A 16,303-nucleotide genomic window follows, 5' to 3' on the forward strand; every position below is an offset into this window, starting at 1 on the left:
GGATTTGTCGGAGAGTCAGTGGAAGGAAGTGGAGGGCTCTTACTATTCTACTGTTAGTAGCAGGGATTTGTTGATCCAATCTAGATATGTTCTGAGGTTGTACTATACTCCCGCTAAGCTTAAGCGTTTCGGCTTGTCTCCCTCTGACCTTTGTTTTCTATGTTCTACGGACACTGGTACCTTTCTGCATGCTGTGTGGGATTGTCCTGTTATTGCAGCCTTCTGGAGGGAGGTGATGGGTTTCCTGGGTGAGCATTTGGAATTTCCCTCTGTGTTTAGCCCTTCAGTGTGTCTTTTAGGGGTTCTTAACGACTTGATTTTCAGCGCTCATAGACTGTTGTTGTCCCGTTTTCTGCTGTTTTGTGCCCACAAAGTGGTAGTCATGACTTGGAAGGATGCGTCCACCCCTCCGCTTTCTCGTTGGATAGCCTTGGTGAACAATTATGTCCCATTATATCAGGCCCTTTATGTTAGTCGTAAAAACCCCAGGAAGTTCGATTTGGTGTGGACCCCCTGGTTGTTGGTAGCATAGTTGGCTGATAGGGGAGGTTGCGGCTTGATCGGTCTCCTGGCGGGAGGTACTGTTCTTTCTGTATGTGTTATTTCGCCGATGGCGATGTTTGTTAACCTTATATGCCAAAAATTAAATAAATACTTAAAAAAAAAAAAAAAAGTGTTCCATAAACCAAAGACATCAAATTATGCAATTGAGAATAATATATATCACTTATATTACTCTTCGGTAAGTTTAAAAAAGATAGGATGTTGTAAGAAGGCTGATTGCCCTAAGAGTGGTACAACGGAAGCAGACTTAATACATTTGTTATGGGCATGTCAAAAGGTGGAAGAATTTTGGTTGAAGGTATTCCAGACAACTGAATATAAACTAGGAAAGAAGAGAGACTGGCTGGGAACAGAGGTCATTTTAGGGGACCTGAGTAATATCAAAAAGGGACAAGATTTATTGAATCGTATTTTTATGTTAGCCAAGGTGGTTTTCTTGAGAGGGCTCTTCGGAAATAGCAGACCAAATGCAATAGAGTGGTACAGGTTGGTCAAAAAATCCAAAAGGTATGAGAAATGGCGGTATGGTAATTCTAAAAAAGGTTTAAATAAACATAGAAAGATCTGGGTAGAGTGGGTGGAGTAGAAGGGGGAATTGTTCATTAAGACGTTATTTTTGGTTTTTATTTTAATTACTTTAAAAAAATATAATTCCCTCCCCACCCCCTGTAATAAATTTGTCATAAAAAAAAAAAAAAAAAAAAATAATATATATATATATATATATATATATATATGCAAATGACTACAGGTGGTCTGATTAAACACCGGGTCTTGCCACAAGACTGTATAAAAAGGTTTTCCCCTTTGTCTTATTAAAAGAAAGAAAAAAAAGAAAAAGGCTCTCAGAGGCTAATTTTGAGTAGTGTATCCTTATTGAGAGATCACTGAATGCTATACATGCCTCTAAGATGCACTTTAGGACATTTTGCCCAGCAAATATACTGCAGGATGTCATTTATAATCTGTTTGCCTCCATGCCCAACCACATTTCATGAAGTATCCAGCGCAACAGGGTACAAGAGCCTCTTATCGTTGTACAATTTTCTCCAACAAACATATTCCTTGGTTCTAACATTTTAATGACTTATATTATCATTACATTCACGCACAAGGTTTCATTTAATTCAAACAACTACTTCATAGTGGGGTTTTTTTTGTCAATAAGTGTGTACACACATTTATTAGGGACATCCAGATACTGATATTGGCACAGATCCTCAACATTTGAATGAGTACTTGAAGTTGTGCAAATGTTCCCAATATCAATCCTGATTTCCTCCGTTCCTAGGGTAAGGAGTGGTGCAGGCCCTGCCGTGCAATGAAATGACAACATTTAATTGCACGGCGGGTCCTGCAACACTCCAGATAACAGTGCACGGAAGAAGGTCCTGCACCATTAAAGGGGTACTCCGGCGCTAAGACATCTTATCCCCTATCCAAAGGATAGGGGATAAGATGCCTGATCACGGGGGTCCTGCCGCTGGGGACCCCCGTGATCTTCCACGCCGAACCCCGTTGGAATCCGCTCCGGGTCTGATTACTGGCGATCACGGGGACGGAGCATAGTGATGTCACGGCTCCACCCCCGTGTGACGTCACGCTCCACCCCCTTAATGCAAGCCTATGGAGGGGACATGACAGAAGTCCCCGTGAAATTGTACACAAAAGTTAAAAACAAAATTAGAAAATATCGTATTTTTCACCTATTAACTCCACTACTCAGGTGCCAACGCTTCACTAGTTCCCTGCTCGTTTTTGCTTACATGGCAGTGAAGATGTTGCTAATCACTGTCCACAGTGGTAATGCTAATAGGTATGGCACAAGTACTACCTTCAATAATTGGTTAAAACATGCAAACAGTGTAGGCATGTAAATAAAGGACTGCAGGAGGCCAAAAAGTAGTATCAGGGAAGTCATTTGTGTTTTGATATTGTGTGACATTTTATTTTTCTTAGTTAAAAGTCAAATATTAACACAACAGTTTTTTATGTAATGAGAATTTACATGCAAAATTATTTATATATAAAATATGCTATTAATATATATAGACCAATATTTTTTTTTGAGATAGCACAAAAATGTTTACACAAACAGTGTTTTGTTCAGTGCAGGAAAAGTAAAGACCATTCACAATTTGCAAAGATAACACGTGGTGTTCGGAGAAAGAAAAAAAAAACGGAGCCATATTGTAAGTTCTTCAAAAGCCACAGGCAAATGAGATCTTAAACTATTAAAACATTATTTGTTCTATAGGGATTACCTATTACACATTTAATTTAGTCAAGCATGTTTGCTAAGAGGCATACAAATCCCACCATAGCTAATTTAAGAACTTACCAATTTCCCTTGCAATTCTGACAGCTTCATCTGCATCCTGTAAAAGCAGGAAATGAGACTCACGTTAATCCCATCAGCCACTGCTCTGTGTCCTAAGGGCAGTCATATATTGCACTACTGTCTCCTCCGATTCATTTTATGTTTGATTTTACAACCTTGTGACCTTGTTCATTCAGAGGAATGTAAAATTAATACCATAAGTGGAATGTAAATTCTACCTCATCCTTATTATACTAGTAGCAGAAAACTCAAAGAGCTATCCAATCAGCTGACAGGAAGCCCAGCTTCTACTGAAAGATGCCCTTTTCCAGTGGCTGAAATGAAGTGATTAAATTTCAGAGTTTGCAATCAATAATGGATCATAAATTAGGGCATTAAAACTTTGTCTCCTCTCCTATTTGCTTGTCATGTTTTCCACAAAGCTGTCAGCAGGGGGAGATGATTCTCCATTGTTTCCAATGCTGTTAGTTTAACCAGCTTCTTCTTAAAAGACATAGTGAAGTAAAAAAATTAAAGTATGCAATAAAGACAAAGGTTAGTCAGTGACACAATCTGTCATAAAAATAAGTATAATTTCAACCATTACAGCCAGTATGAATTAGGTAAATCTAATTATTATATTACAAATAAGATAGAAAGATAGATACAGATAAACAGAAAATTAATACATAAAGATTACATGTCTTTACAGATTTTTTTTATAAGATAAGAAGCTTGCTCGTGTTTTAAATGTACTTTATTATCCAAGGAGAAAGAAAAATGTACATAAAAGTAATAATTCTCATTCAAAGAAAAAGTTTCACTACCATGTTACAGACTCATGAAGAAAAAGTACCCTAGCAGGGGAAGTTGGCAAAAAATTTAATTTCCTTTCATTAACTAGTCTGCGCCACAATCGGTGCTTGTTAAGTTCAAAGCAGACTTAAGAGCAACCTTAGCTTTAAGTCCTTTTACTCCAAGCACTTACATCTGCTAATGAGATTTTTTCTGTGCACAAAATTACAATTGTTTTTGAGCCATAGATAAATTCCCTTGAAATAATGTATAGGTTTACTGTTTTATTACACCTTCTTTCTTTCAATGGGATGCTGGCTTAAAAGAATGAAATTCATGAAAAGGGGGTCATTTAAGAAGGTTAGTGGTTTGTACACATTGAGTAGCAAGGACCTTTGTTCCTGCCTGTGACAGTTATGCGAGAATACTTCCCCTTAATAGCCTTTCTGTCAGGAAGTGTTAAAACTTTCAAATTCAGACAATTAGAAGCTCTCCAGCATTATGCAGCAACGCTTGATGAAGAGTAGCGCACAAGTTGAGATTTTTCTGAATTCCTTTTTGCATGCAAATGTGATTGTTTTAGGACAACACAATAACCAGGCCAACTTATATTTAGAGATGAAAACAAGTTATAATAGAAAGTACAGACCAGAAAAAAAACAACACTGAAAAAAATAAATAACAAAAATGCTGTAATACGATGTCAGCTTCACCACTTCAATATAGGAACTATCCCTTGGTGTAAGCATAATATAAGGTCTGGGCTACAAATGACAAGTGCCTCATTTCCTAAGCACAACATAATTTCTCAACTGTTCTGCATGTTAAGCTCAAGAATCACCTTTAACAGTTGCTCCCTTGTCTTTGGATTTTGCCTTTGGCTGTCCATGCATGCAGGGAGCTGTAGTTTTGCAACAGCTGTAGGCACAATGTCTGGTTAACATTTCTTCACAAAAACGGGCTGCCGCCTATCTAATGCGGGGGAGCTGCCACCTATCTAATGCGGGGGCACTGCCGCCTATCTAATGCGGGGGCACTGCCGCCTATCTAATGCGGGGGCACTGCCGCCTATCTAATGCGGGGGCACTGCCGCCTATCTAATGCGGGGGCACTGCCGCCTATCTAATGCGGGGGCACTGCCGCCTATCTAATGCGGGGGCACTGCCGCCTATCTAATGCGGGGGCACTGCCGCCTACCTGGTGGACTATCTTCTATGTTCCTTCCCAACTAATATGGGGACTAACTACCAAGCTTATTGGGGGTCTAGCTACTATCTACAAGTCTGGCGGATTTACCTACAGGGTCAACCCTCTCCGGATGGGCCCTACCTATTACGGTTTAGGGCATTATAGGACTTGGAAAAATTAAGAGCCTGAAATGTTTTTTCCGACATGTTCTGCAGAGAGGAGTCATAGCTGGAAGAATTCATCATGACCGTCTGGGCCGGATGAAGAAAAAGGAAAGTGACTGATTCCAGTTAGAGAAGATGTCACCTGATGTAACTGTATGTAATCTCATTTATGGTCTATTGCAGTGTTTCCCAACCCAGTCCTCAAGGCACACCAACATTCCGGGTTTTTTCAGTTACTCCATTGGAATACAACAGGGAAAAATTTAATTCCTGGACTGTTGGTGTGCCTTGAGGACTGGGTTGGGAAACACTGGTCTATTGTGATAATGATTGGGGTTGTTTTTAGCCACCTGATATAACTATGCAATCACTTACATGGTCTGTAGTGGTAATGATGGGGGTTGCTGTCAGTCTGTCACCTGTATAGGACATCCTCCTAAACTTAGATGACAGACTGACAATGTTATTGCTGTTAGAGAGGTATTCCCATTCTGCATGTGTTGGCGTGATGGGGCATGGCTAGGGGTGAGGCCGAGGGCGTACTTTGTGGGCATGGCTTCTTTGCTCTCAGCAAAAGTTGGGAGGTATGGTGTACTCACTTGTGTGAGATCCTATATGCACATACGGTACTTAAATTATATGTATATACACACACACTATATTATATACACACACACAGACATATATATATATACATACATACATACACACACATACATATATACACCCTGTTCCAAATAATTATGCAAATTCTATTTAAGTGTCAAAAAGATTAAATATTTTGTTTTCACTATAACCTCATAACCCTTTCAATTTTGCACCTAAAAATCCATATGATTGGCTTATTTTTTGCGCCACCAATTATACTTTGCAGTGACATCAGTTATTTTACCCAAAAATCTACGGCAAAAGGGGAAAAAAATCATTGTGCGACGAGATTGAAGAAAAAACACCATTTTGTAACTTTTGGGAGCTTCCGTTTCTACGTGGTAAATTTTTCGGTAAAATTGACACGTTATCTTTATTCTGTAGGTCTAAACGATTAAAATTATACCCTACTTATATAGGTTTGATTTTGCCGTACTTCTGTAAAAATTCATAACTACATGCAGAAAAATGTATACTTTTAAAATTGTCATCTTCTGACCCCTATAACTTTTTTATTTTACCACTTATGGGGCGGTATCATTTTTTGCGCTGTGATCTGACATTTTTAGCGGTACAGTTTTTGTATTGATCGGACTTTTTGATCGCTTTTTGTTCATTTTTTTCATGATATAAAAAGTGACCAAAAATACGTTATTTTGGAAATTTTTTGCGAGTACGCCGTTGACCGTGCGGTTTAATTAATTATATATTTTTATAGTTCGGACATTTACGCACGCGGCGATACCAAATATGTTTATATTTCTTTTATCTACATTTTTTTATGGGAAAAGGAGAGGTGATTCAAACTTTTATTAGGGAAAAGGTTAAATGACATTTATAAACTTTTTTTTTCTACACTTTTTTTTTTTTTTGCAGTGTTATAGCTCCCATATGGTGATTTTAGTATGTACTTGGCAGGCAGTAATGGACATGCTTAAGAAGGATCTGCGCTTGTCTTGGGCTAAATGGCTATGTTGTGAGATTACCATAACACTGTGGCTAGCTTTTTGTTAACTTGTATTTCCTGTTTGACTTTTTTTTTTTTTAAATACAAATCCCACAATTCCATTTTCCTCCCTCCCACACATCAGCCACCCCACCCATTGAAACATAAATGAGCTGCATCCATCAAAAGATCTGTGGTTTTCAACCAGGGTGCCTACAGCTGTTACATTAGTTGCAGTCGATCTCTCTCCCACCAAGCGATCACTCCACCCACTGAGCAGACAGGCTCTCTCATCAGCTGACAAGTGAGTCAGGTCTCGGCCGCATTGCAAGCTGGGAAAAATCCGAGACAACAGCAATTTTGTATGCTGTTAAAAATAAAAAGTGGGGTGAAAATTACAGAAGAATTGTGAGAAAACCGTCACACACAGGTACATACACTATTTTATGAACTACACTAACTTTACAGCCCCTGTAGTATAGTCAAATAAAAAAAATCCTGGAATACCCCTTTAAGTAATGGATGGCATTGTGTCTCAGGGCTCTTTTGATCACTGAAAACAATCTCTGACACCTGTGATAATTAGATTGCCAGGTGAGCCCAATTTGAGGAAAAATTATTAAAAAGGTGGGCGTTCCACATTATTATGCAGAACACCATTTTCAAGCAATATGAGGAAGAAAAAGGGATCTCTCTGCTGCCGAAAAAAAAAAGTGAAATAGTTCAAGGCCTTGGATAAGATATAAAAACATTAGATATTTCACAAAAACTTAAGCGTGATCATCACACTATTAAGAGATTTGTGGCTGATTCAGAGCACAGGCTGGTTCGTGCAGATAAAGGCACACAGAGGAAGATTTCTGCCAGATCCATGCAACGGATCAAGAGATCAGCTACTAAATTACCATTACATAGCAGCAAACAGATATTTGAAGCTGTTGGTGCCTCTGGAGTCCACTGGACATCAAGGTGTAGAGTCCTCCAGAGTCTTGCAACTGTGCGTAAACCTTCTATTAGGCCAACACTAACCAATGGTCTCAAGCAGAAACTGCTGCACTGGGAAGAAAAATACATGAAGAATAATTTTCAAACAGTCCTGTTCACTGCAGCCGTGCAACCCTGGATGGTCCAGATGGATGGAGTAGTGGATGGTTGGTGGACGGCCACCCAGGTCCAACAAGGCTGCGACGTCAGCAAGGTGGTGGTGGAGTCATGTTTTGGGCCGGAATCATGGGAAGAGAGCTGGTCAGCCCGTTTAGGGTTCCCGAAGGTGTAAAGATTACCTCTGCAAAGTATGTGGAGTTTCTGACTGCCCACTTTGTACCCTGATACAGAAGGAAGAAATATACTTTCGGTAATAAAATCATCTTCATGCATGACTTTGCACCAACTCATGCTGCAAAGAATACCTCTGCATCAATGGCTGCAATGGGGATAAAAGGAGGGAAAGTCATGGTGTGGCCTCCATCCTTCCCTGACCTCAATCCTATTGAGAATCTTTGGAGCATCCTCAAGCAAAAGATCTATGAGGGTGGGAGGTAATTTACATTCAAACGGGCAGCTCTGGGAGGCTATTCTGACATCTTGTAAACAAATTCAAGCAGAAACTGTCCAAAAATTCACAAGTTCAATGGAAGCAAGACTTGTGAAGCTGCTATCAAATAAGGGGTCCTATGTTATAATGTAATGTGACTTGTTAAAATGTTTGCAAAGTTAAAATGTTTTGATTGAAATAGCTTTTCATTTGATTATTCAATTATGTAGGTAAATGAGAAAACTATAATTTGCATAATAATTTGGAACAGGGTGTACATATACACACTACATATATAAAAACACACACACACATTTTATAATATATATATATATATATATATATATATATATATATTTGGGTGTAAAAAAACAACAAAAAAAACACACAACTGCAGTATCCCTCACTGGCCACATCTACAATGTGCGGCAGCTAAGCCTGTATGTTGTCCTCTCCCTTAACCCCTTAAAGGAGTACTCCAGGATAAGAAAACATATCCCCTATCCTAAGGATAGGGGATGAGTTTCAGATCGCGGGGGGTCCGACCGCTGAGGCCCCCCATGATCTCCTGTACGGGGCTCTCGGCTCTTTGCCGAAATAGCTCATTTTGATCACCGCATGATGCGGCGTTCGACACGCCCCCTCAATACATTTCTATGGCAGAGGCGGAAGCTGCTGATTGCAGCGCTCTGGCTCTCCCATAGAGATGTATTGAGGGGGCGTGTCGGCTGCGTCATGCGGTGGTCAGACACAGTTCCTGGCCGCTGACTGTGGGGGGCCCCATACGGGAGATCGCAGGGGGCCCCAGCGGTCGGACCCCCTGCGATCTGAAACTTATCCCCTATACTTAGGATAGGGGATACGTTTTCTTATCCCGGAGTACTCCTTTAAGGACCAGGCCATTTTTCACTGTAGGACCTGAGCGTTTTTTGCACATCTGACCACTTTCACTATAAGCATTAATAACTCTCGGATGCTTTTACCTTTCATTCTGATTCCGAGATTGTTTTTTCGTGACATATTCTACTTTATGTTTGTGGTAAAATTTTGCCGATACTTGCATAATTTCTTAGTGAAAAATTCCAAAATTTTATGAAAAAATTGAAAATTTTGCATTTTTCTAACTTTGAAGCTCTCTGCTTGTAAGGAAAATAAACATTCCAAATAAATTATATATTGATTCACAAACACAATATGTCTACTTTATGTTTGCATCATCAAGTGGACATGTTTTTACTAATGGAAGACATCAGAGGGCTTCAAAGTTCAGCAGCAATTTTCCAATTTTTCTCAAAATTTTCAAAATCTGATTTTTTCATGGACCAGTTCAGGTTTGAAGTGGATTTCAGGGGCTTTCTTATTAGAAATACCCCATAAATGACCCCATTATAAAAACTGCACCCCTAAAAAGTATTCAAAATGGCAGTCAGTAAGTGTGTTAACCCTTTAGGTGTTTCACAGGAACAGCAGAAAAGTGAAGGAGAAAATTCAAAATCTTCATTTTTTACACTCATGTTCTTGTAGACCCAGTTTTTGAATTTTTACAAGGGGTAAAAGGAGAAAAATCCTCTCAAAATTTGTAACCCAATTTCTCTCGAGTAAGGAAATACCTCATATGTGTATGTCAAGTTTTCAGCGGGTGCAGTAGAGGGCTCAGAAGGGAAGGAGCGACAGTGGGATTTTGGAGAGTGAGTTTTTTCTGAAATGGTTTTTTCCCTACATGGCATACTATTTTGGAAACTACACCCCTCAAGGCACGTAACAAGGGGTCCAGTGAGCCTTAATACCCCAAAGGTGTTTGACGACTTTTCGTTAAATTCGGATGTGTAAATGAAAAAAACAAATTTTCACTGAAGTGCAGTTTTTGCAGTTTTTTTCCCAAATTTACCATTTTTATAAAGGGTAATGGGAGAAAATGACCCCCAAAATTTGAAACCCCATCTCTTCTGAGTATGGAAATACCCCATGTTAGGACGTAAAATCTTCTGCGGGCGAACTACAATGCTCAGAAGACTAGGAGTCACATTTGGCTTTTGGAAAGCAAATTTTGCTGAAATGGTTTTGGGGGGGCATGTCGCATTTAGGAAGCCCCTATGGTCCCAGAACAGCAAAAATACCCACATGGCATACTATTTTGGAAACTACACCCCTCAAAGAACGTAACAAGGGGTACAGTGAGCCTTAACAACTCACAGGTATTTGACGACTTTTTGTTTAAGTTGGATGTGTAAATGAAAAAAAAGGGATGATAGGAGAAAATTACCCCCAAAATTTGTAACCCCATTTATTCTGAGTATGGAAATACCCCATGTGTGGACATCAAGTGCTCTGCGGTCGAACTACAATGCTCGGAAGAGAAGGAGCGCCATTGAGCTTATGAAGAGTGAATTTGTTTGGAATGGAAGTCAGGGGCCATGTGCGTTTACAAAGCCCCTCGTGGTGCCAGAACAGTGGACCTCCCCACATGTGACCCCATTTTGGAAACTATACCCCTTACAGAATTTAATAACGGGTGCAGTGAGCATTTACACCCCATTGGCATTTGACAGATCTTTGGAACAGTGGGCTGAGCAAATGAAAAATTAAATTTTTCATTTTCACAGACCACTGTTCCAAAAATCTGTCAGACACCTGTGGGGCGTAAATGCTCACTGTACCCCTTATAACATTACATGAGGGGTGTAGTTTCCAAAATGGGGTCACATGTTGGAGAGTCCATTGTTCTGGCACTATGGGGGCTTTGTAAACACACGTGGCCTTCAATTCCGGACACATTTACTCTTCAAAATCCCAATGGCGCTCCTTCTCTTCTGAGCATTGTAGTGCGCCAGCAGAGCACTTTAAATGCACATAGGGGGTATATTCTAACTCAAAAGAAATGGGGTTACAAATTTTGGGGGGCTTTTTTTCCTATTTTCCCTTGTGAAAATGAAAAATTTGGGGAAACACCAGCATTTTAGTGAAAAAAATATATTTTTTTCATTTTCCCATCCAACTTTAACAAAAATTTGTCAAACACCTGTGGGGTGTTAAGGCTCACTATACCCCTTGTGACATTCCGTGAGGGGTGTAGTTTCCAAAATGGGGTCACATGTGGGTATTTATTTTTTTGCGTTTATGTCAGAACCGCTGTAAAATTAGCCACCCCTGTGCAAATCATCAATTTAGGCCTCAAATGTATATAGTGCGCTCTCACTCCTGAGCCTTGTTATGCGTCCGCAGAGCATTTTACTCCCACATATGGGGTATTTCCGTACTCAGGAGAAATTGTGTCACAAATTTTGGGGGTCTTTTTTTCCTTTTACCTGTTGTGAAAATAAAAAGTAAAGGGCAACACCAGCATGTTAGTGTAAAAAAAAAAAAAAAAAAAAAAAATTTTTACACTAACAGGCTAGTGTAGACCCCAACTTTTCCTTTTCATAAGGGCTAAAAGAGAAAAAGCCCCCCAAAATTTGTAGTGTAATTTCTCCCAAGTACGAAAATGCCCCATATGTGGCCCTAAACTGCTTCCTTGAAATACGACAGGGCTCTGAAGTGAGAGAGCGCCATGCGCATTTGAGGACTAAATTAAGGATTGCATAGGGGTTTTCTACGCCAGTGATTCCCCAACAGGGTGCCTCCAGCTGTTGTTAAACTCCCAGCATGCCTGGAGAGTCAGTGGCTGTCAAGAAATGCTGGGAGTTGTTGTTTTGCAACAGCTGGAGGCTCCGTTTTGGAAACACTGCCGTACAAGATGTTTTTAATTTTATTGGTGGGGGGACAGTGTAAGGGGGTGTATATGTAGTGTTTTACCCTTTATTTTGTGTCAGCATAGTGTAGTGTTTTTAGGGTACATTCACACTGGCGGAGGTTTACAGTGAGTTCCCTGCTAGGCGTTTGCTATGTGGCGAAAAATTTGCCGCAGCTCATACTTTAAGCAGAAAACTTACTGTAAACCTGCCGTGTGAATGTACCCTGTACATTCACATGGGGAAGGGGGGGGGGGGGGGCAATTCTCCAGCAGTTTCAAAACTACAACTCCCAGCATGTACTGACTGACCGTGCATGCTGGGAGTTGTAGTTTTGCAACAGCTTGAGGCACACTGGTTGGAAAACCTTCAGTTAGGTTCGTTCATCTAATTCGTTATTTTCCAACCAGGGTGCCTCCAGCTGTTGCAAAACTACCCCTCCCAGCATGTACTGATCGCCGAAGGGCATGCTGGTAGATGTAGTTATGCAACAGCTGGAGGGATCGCAACTACAACTCCCAGCATGCTGGGATCTTGCAACATCTGGAGAGCGACAGTATAGAGACCACTGCAAACTGTGGCCCTCCAGATGTTGCAAAACTACAAATCCCAGGCAACTTACCTGCTTCCGTCGGATCCAGGGAGCCTGCTGCACGACATTGCCGCCCGCCGATCTCTAACGACGATCGTCCCCCGCAGCCTCGCCCGCAGGGTAAGTGGACTCCGGCACTGTTCCCAGTCGTTTCCCTGTTCTGCCCCGCCTATTGTGGTTGGGCAGAACGGCGTCTAGACCACCAATAGCAGGGATAGGAGGGGTGGCACCCCTGCCACCTCACTCCTATGCCTTCAGGGGGATCGTGGGTGTCTTGGACAACCGCGATCCCCCTTATATTTAGGGTCACCATAGACCCGTAATCGCGCAAATCGCAAGTGTGAATTCATTTGCGATTTGCGCTGATCGCTGACATGGGGGAGGGGGTCTGATGACCCCCCTGGGCATTTGCGCGGGGTGACTGCTGATCGATATCAGCAGTCACCCCCGTCCCCGCCCGGCGCGAGGCAGGGACCGAAATTCCCACGGACGTACGCGTACATCCTTGGTCCTTAACTACCAGGATGCTTAGACGTACGCGTACGTCCATGGTCCTTAAGGTGTTAAGCATGTGATCTCTGTGCTCTACACAATGTAAAGGTAAGGGAGCAGATAAGGAAAGCAATGTATAACATGGTCTAAAAATCTGCATTGTGTTCACAGGAGTGGGCAGCAATTTTTTTTAAAAGGCAAAAGAATTTGACAGCCCCTACAGTTTGCTTATGCAATTCTACTACTGTAAACTGCCTTGTATATATATATTTTTTTTTTTACAGAGAGTAAATTACAAATCATATTTATTTTACCTGCTGCATCATATGGTAAAAAATCATTTTAATGACAGTGCCCATTTAATGTAATTTTTTCTCAGCAGCAAAATAATAGAACATTCCTAATGAAGACCATTCAGAAAGTTAGTAATGTCTGCCTTCAGGAAATGAAAAACAAAAAAAAACAAATCAGTGCAAAGGTGTTCACAAACTTTACAATGTTTGTTTTATTTTTTAAAGCCATAAGAAGAGTGAGAAGAATAGTTATACACTTGTTTTCAGTAACAACAAATGAGTACACAAAAATAATTCAAGGACATTCCTTTTATACCCTCAGTTATGGCAGATGCCCAAAAGATAATTACAGCAGTTTACACAGGATGTAATGCCACAAACCCTGACTTAGTTAGCAATAGTACAGCCATATTAAACAGGAATTATCATATACACACAATCCTAATTAGCAGCTCATTTCTTAGTAACGTGCAAAATTAATCAGGCATGGAAATTTAGACAAAGGCAAAATGAGCATTGCATGTTAAATGTTATCATGGCTAAAGCAAACAAATATGTACTTAACCCCTTAAGGACTGAGACTTTTTTTTTGCAATTCTGACCAATGTCACTTTATGCATTAATAACTCTGGGATGCTTTTACCGATTATTCTGATTCCAAGATCGTTTTTTCGTGACATAATTTTCGACGTTACTTGTATCCTTTCTTAGTGAAAAATCCCAAAATGTCATAAAAATTTAGCATTTTTCTAACTTTGAAACTCTCTGCTTGTAAGGAAAATGAATATTCCAAATATATTTTATATTGATTCACATATACAATATGTCTACTTTATATTTGCATCATAAAGTTGACATGGAGGGGCATTTACTAATCTTTTACTATGTAGTCTGGTTTTTACCCTGTTTTTTTCTACTTCATTTTTGACTATGTGCGACAAATTTACTAGATTGTTGCACGGCATTAATAAATTTGGCACACATAGGCAAAAGTGGGAAATTTACTTCATGTAGTAGAAAAAATAGTCTGTTCCTTTTTCCTGCTGTCCGAATAGGTTTGGCTGCTAGGTTTCCTTCTGGATCTTTTGTTTTTGAGTTTTTTTTTTAGCTTTTTCACCACATCTAAATAATTCAATAACTACAGTGGTCCCTCAAGTTACAATATTAATTGGTTCCAGGACAACCATTGTAAGCTGAAACCATTGTATGTTGAGACCATAACTCTATGGAAACGTGGTAATTGGTTATAAAGGCACCAAAATGTCATCCAAAATAGGAAAATGTGACAAAGAAAAATAAGTAGATAACTAATATAGATAAAGCAAATCCTTACATATAAAAGTAATAAAGATCTGCTGGGAGCTGTAAATTACTGTCTATGTCAGTGTTTCCCAAGCAGGGAGCCTCCAGCTGTTGCATAACTATAACTCCCAGCATGCCTGGACAGCCAAAGGCTGTCCGGGCATGCTGGGAGTTGTAGTTTTGCAAAAGATGGGGCCACCCTGCTTGGGAAACACTGGTCTATGTAGAGGACAGGAGCTTCTTCAGGGTTCCTGTACAGTACAGGCAATGTCCCAAACAAGTATTGGAGTCGCCCTCACCTGGTGTCCAAAAAGAGCAGCTAACCCTGATACAGGTAAAGTGTACAGAACATGTAATACCAGACACCAGTCAGTGCATACACTTCAGTAATACAGGGATTTTACCAGTGAATGCCCATTTTGATTGGTTGGTTCTTCCAGCCATTGACACGTTTCACAGATCTGGACTGTCTGTAGCATTGTATGTTGAGTCTGGTTTCAACTTACGATGGTCCAGAAAAGACCATTGTATGTTGAAACTATTGTATGTTGAGGCCATTGTAAGTTGAGGGATCACTGTAAATTGTAGTCATGGCTCAGAAGTGGTAAACGGCGTTTAGTGTGTGTGTGTGTGTGTGTGTGTGTGTGTGTTACGTTTTTTTAACACAGTTTTTTTCTCCCTAAATGTACTTACACTTTTTTTTTTTTTTGGTTACTTCTTCTACAGATCTGTGTATCCTGTGGACTCCTTCGGATTCGGTGGACTACTTCGACGACCAGCGTTTTTCTTTGCTTGATGTTAATAAAATGGTTAACGAGGGCTTGTGGGGGAGTGTTTTTTTGTAATAAATTTTTTTTTAAACCTGTTGTGTTTTTTTTATTTTACTTTTCTGGACAGGCTTAGTAGTGGAAGCTGTCTTATAGACTGAGTCCATTACTAAGCCGGGCTTAGCGTTAGCCACAAAAACAGCTAGTGCTAACCCCCAATTATTACCCCGGTACCCAACACCACAGGGGTGCCTGGAAGAGCCGGTACCAACAGGCCCGGAGCCTCAAAAATGGCGCTCCTGGGCCTAGGCGGTAACAGGCTGGCGTTATTTAGGTTGGGGAGGGCCAGTAACAATGGTCCTCGCCCACCCTGGTAACGTCAGGCTGTTACTGTTTGGTTGGTATTTGGCTGAGAATAAAAATAGGGGGGACCCTATGCGGTTTTTTAATATATTTAAATATTTAGTTAAAAAAAACGCATAGGGTCCCCCCTATTTTCATTCTCAGCCAAATACCAACCAAACAGTAACAGCCTGACGTTCCCAGGGTGGGCGAGGACCATTGTTACTGGCCCTCCCCAGCCTAAATAACGCCAGCCTGTTACCGCCTAGGCCCAGGAGCGCCATTTTTGACCCTCCAGGCCTGTTGGCACCGGCTCTTCCCGGCACCCCTGTGGTGTTGGGTACCGGGGTAATAAAAGGGGGTTAGCGCTAGCTGTTTTTGTGGCTAACGCTAAGCCCAGGTTAGTAATGGACTCTGTCTATAAGACAGCTTCCACTACTAAGCTTGTCTAGTAAAGTAAGAAAAAAACACAACAGGTTTTAAAAAAAATTTTATTACAAAAAACACTCCCCCACAAGCCCTCGTTAACCATTTTATTAAAATCAAACAAAGAAAAACGCTGGTCATCGAAGTAGTCCATCGAATCCGAAGGAGTCCACAGGATACACGGATCTGAAATGAGAAGAAA

General features: G+C 40.6%; 1 protein-coding gene across 2 annotated transcripts in view; it reads right to left on the reverse strand.

Annotated features, from left to right (window-relative positions):
• PCCA (propionyl-CoA carboxylase subunit alpha) overlaps positions 1-16,303 on the reverse strand; it is a 1,119,575-nt gene that overhangs the window by 614,869 nt on the left and 488,403 nt on the right. For both annotated transcript variants that reach the window (XM_056555680.1, XM_056555679.1), the window contains exon 8: positions 2,906-2,942. In XM_056555680.1, the coding sequence (XP_056411655.1) occupies positions 2,906-2,942 (37 nt within the window). The remainder of the gene's footprint in view (positions 1-2,905; positions 2,943-16,303) is intronic.

Source organism: Hyla sarda, chromosome 2 (assembly GCF_029499605.1).
Source record: "Hyla sarda isolate aHylSar1 chromosome 2, aHylSar1.hap1, whole genome shotgun sequence".
NCBI classification, from domain to species: domain Eukaryota; kingdom Metazoa; phylum Chordata; class Amphibia; order Anura; family Hylidae; genus Hyla; species Hyla sarda.